Source organism: Psammomys obesus, unplaced genomic scaffold (genome assembly GCF_907164565.1).
Source record: "Psammomys obesus unplaced genomic scaffold, mPsaObe1.curated_primary_1811, whole genome shotgun sequence".
NCBI lineage: Eukaryota > Metazoa > Chordata > Mammalia > Rodentia > Muridae > Psammomys > Psammomys obesus.
The window spans coordinates 182-2,803 of NW_026591578.1; the positions used below are offsets into that span (position 1 = coordinate 182).

General features: G+C 45.4%; 1 protein-coding gene across 1 annotated transcript; it reads left to right on the forward strand.

Annotated features, from left to right (window-relative positions):
- Window positions 1–828: 828 nt before the first annotated feature.
- LOC129679479 (N-fatty-acyl-amino acid synthase/hydrolase PM20D1-like) lies at window positions 829–2,149 on the forward strand (the record flags this gene model as incomplete). Its single annotated transcript, XM_055610660.1, is given in 2 exon segments — window positions 829–1,006; window positions 2,063–2,149. Coding segments are annotated over 2 exon segments (256 nt in total), but the record flags the coding sequence as incomplete, so codon positions are not given.
- Window positions 2,150–2,622: the final 473 nt, after the last annotated feature.

Genomic DNA, 2,622 nt, shown 5'->3' on the forward strand with positions numbered 1-2,622 from the left:
TGAAACATATCTGATGCTGTCTAGGGGCACAGGACTGGGTTTCATTTTCTCTGTCAATTAAAGAATTAAAAGAAAGGAAAGACCTGTTACCAGAAAATGTTCAGAGTCCCAGCAGCGGCATCGTATTATACCTGAAAATTTTCCAGTCTCCTCTTGGGGTTCTTGGTGTCTTTAATAAAAGAATTTAAGAGCCATCACGAATGGAAGCTTGAGGACAAAGAATATACTCAAACAGAAACTTGGGGACCATTCGTTAGCGTTTAAAAGGAAAACCCCAGTGCAGGCAAGCTTAAATCTCAAAGCTTTGGGAACCTGTAGTATTGGATTAGCCCTTAAGAAAGACGCAAGATCACCTCTCCGCTACAAGTAGATTCCATTCTTTTCACATTATGGTGTATGGTTATGCTAAGAAAGGGTTCAAAACAGGAGCAAAGTCTATGGAGCTGGTATGTCAAAGCACTACCTATCAACAGCCATTCTGTTGCAGTTTTCGGTGAAATTAAAGCTGTAACTCACTGAGTTCCTCCACAGAACCTAGGGACTAGGAGTCAAAAATTACACACACACTTAACGAGTTTTCTCTCATACAGCAAATGAATCATTTGCAGTATCTCAAAGCAGATAAAGAGAGGGCAAGCCCAGATCTTTCAGTTTGCTTGCTGACTCTACTCTCAAGCGAAACCACACACCCCTAAAGAGGCCTCCTGGGGCAGGGGCGGGTCGTTCTGTTGGTTGGCTGGCTGCCATCCAGGCCAAGCGATGATTGGTCAGCGGCGATTCAGGCAATAGGCTTCTAGGTCCAAACTGCAGCCAGATTGACAGTGCCTCCCGACAAACATGGCTGGGCGGGTTGCTAACTTGCCGGCCCAGGTAACTGCACTCCTGCTCTTTCTCGCCTGCGTCTCCGGATCCACCGACTCTAGGAGCAGAGAAATTCGGGGGGCGCCGAGGATCCCTTCCCAGTTCAGCGAGGAGGAGTGCATGGCTATTAAAGAGGCGCTGAAAGGTGAACCTCCGCCCTCTTGTGCTCAGATGTGGGTCCCTCAGTTCCCCGTCAGCCCGGGACTGTCTCCGTCTGCGTTGGGACTGCTCTCTGATCAGGCCAGAGTTCCAGCGTTCCCGCACGCCTTCGGGACACCGTGCAACTGATCTAGCACACCATTCGAGTCCGTGTTCCCTTGCCTATCCTGAAGGCTCCACTTTCTCAGCATAGCCCGCATCCACCCTGCCCCTACCTGCCTCCAACAGTATTTGTAGTACTTTGAACCTTTTATATCTTTTGACTTTTTATATCTCTGCGGTGCATGAAAACAAAACTGATTTGCTTGGTTTAAATGATCTTCCCCAGGATTCCAGCAAGGACTGGGCTCTCAGTGCTGTTTTAGAGTCAGCGGAGAATATATTGTTCCTCGGGTGGAATATGTAATTAGCTCCCCCCTTAAACGAGGACTTAACAAGGCAACTAACTCATTGGCTTAAGTCTGCGCCTTTCAGAAGAAAGAAGAGCATATTTGTAGGTTCATGGCATGCGTTGTGACCACTGGGCTCAACTCCTCTTTTCCGTTCATTGAGTAGTGGATCAATAAAAACTGCCTATGCAAACATTTGCAGGCCAACACAGGGTCCAAATGCTAACCTCTAGTGGGAGATAGTTTGTGCATATCATGGAGTGAGGAGCTGGGAAGAGTTTTCCCAGAGCATGACGCAATAGACCTCTGCAAGCCTGTAGGTTGTAGCTGAGTCCCTTTGCACAGAAGAAAACAAAAGTTTGCCAAGAGACCTCATAGCAACAGCATGGCTTAAAAGCATCAACAAAGCCCAAGTACTCTAAAATTCAAATCTTCTTAATGTCACGCTGACCCTCAAAAGGTTTAAATTTCAATTTTATTTATTTATTCATTCATTCATTTTTGGTTTTTTCTTCGTTGAAACCGTTTCCTGCTCCTCCAAGGAGCTGGAATTACAGGTGTGGCCTGCCACATTCAGCTATGGTTTCAGATTTCTTTATTAGAAACATGCAACCTCTGTCAACTTTAATCCTTTGACTGCTGAATCTTGACAGGTGCCATCCAGATTCCCACAGTGTCTTTCAGCCCTGAGAAATCCAACACCACAGCCCTCGCTGAGTTTGGAGAATACATTCGCAAAGGTCAGCTGCAAACCGAGGGCCAAGGGTGGCAGACATACACTGGAGACCTTGTCCTTGACAAGGTGATAAGGAAATATATTTTGTCACTAATAGAGAACAGTCATGGTCTTGGGGGTTGGTTTTTCACTTTGTACATGGAATGTGTAAAAGGAAGAATTTAAAAGTTACACTTGGTGGAGGGTAAAGTGAGGACTATAGATTAGTCTTTGAAAAATAAAGAACTAAGAACTAGCTGTAAGCTGCGGGTTTGACCCCCAACCTTTGGCTAAATATGTATCAGTTAATAAACTATATGATTAAATAGGTAAAACAAAGTATTCTCTCTCGTTTGCAAATGTCCCAGCACCTTCCACCCCTGCATACATTCATACAGCATGCAGGCACTTCACTGAGTGGGGTCCATTTATAATAATTACTAGCACATTCCTAAGCCTCTTGGCAGCCAACATCCTTGACCTATCTTACCATCCTGT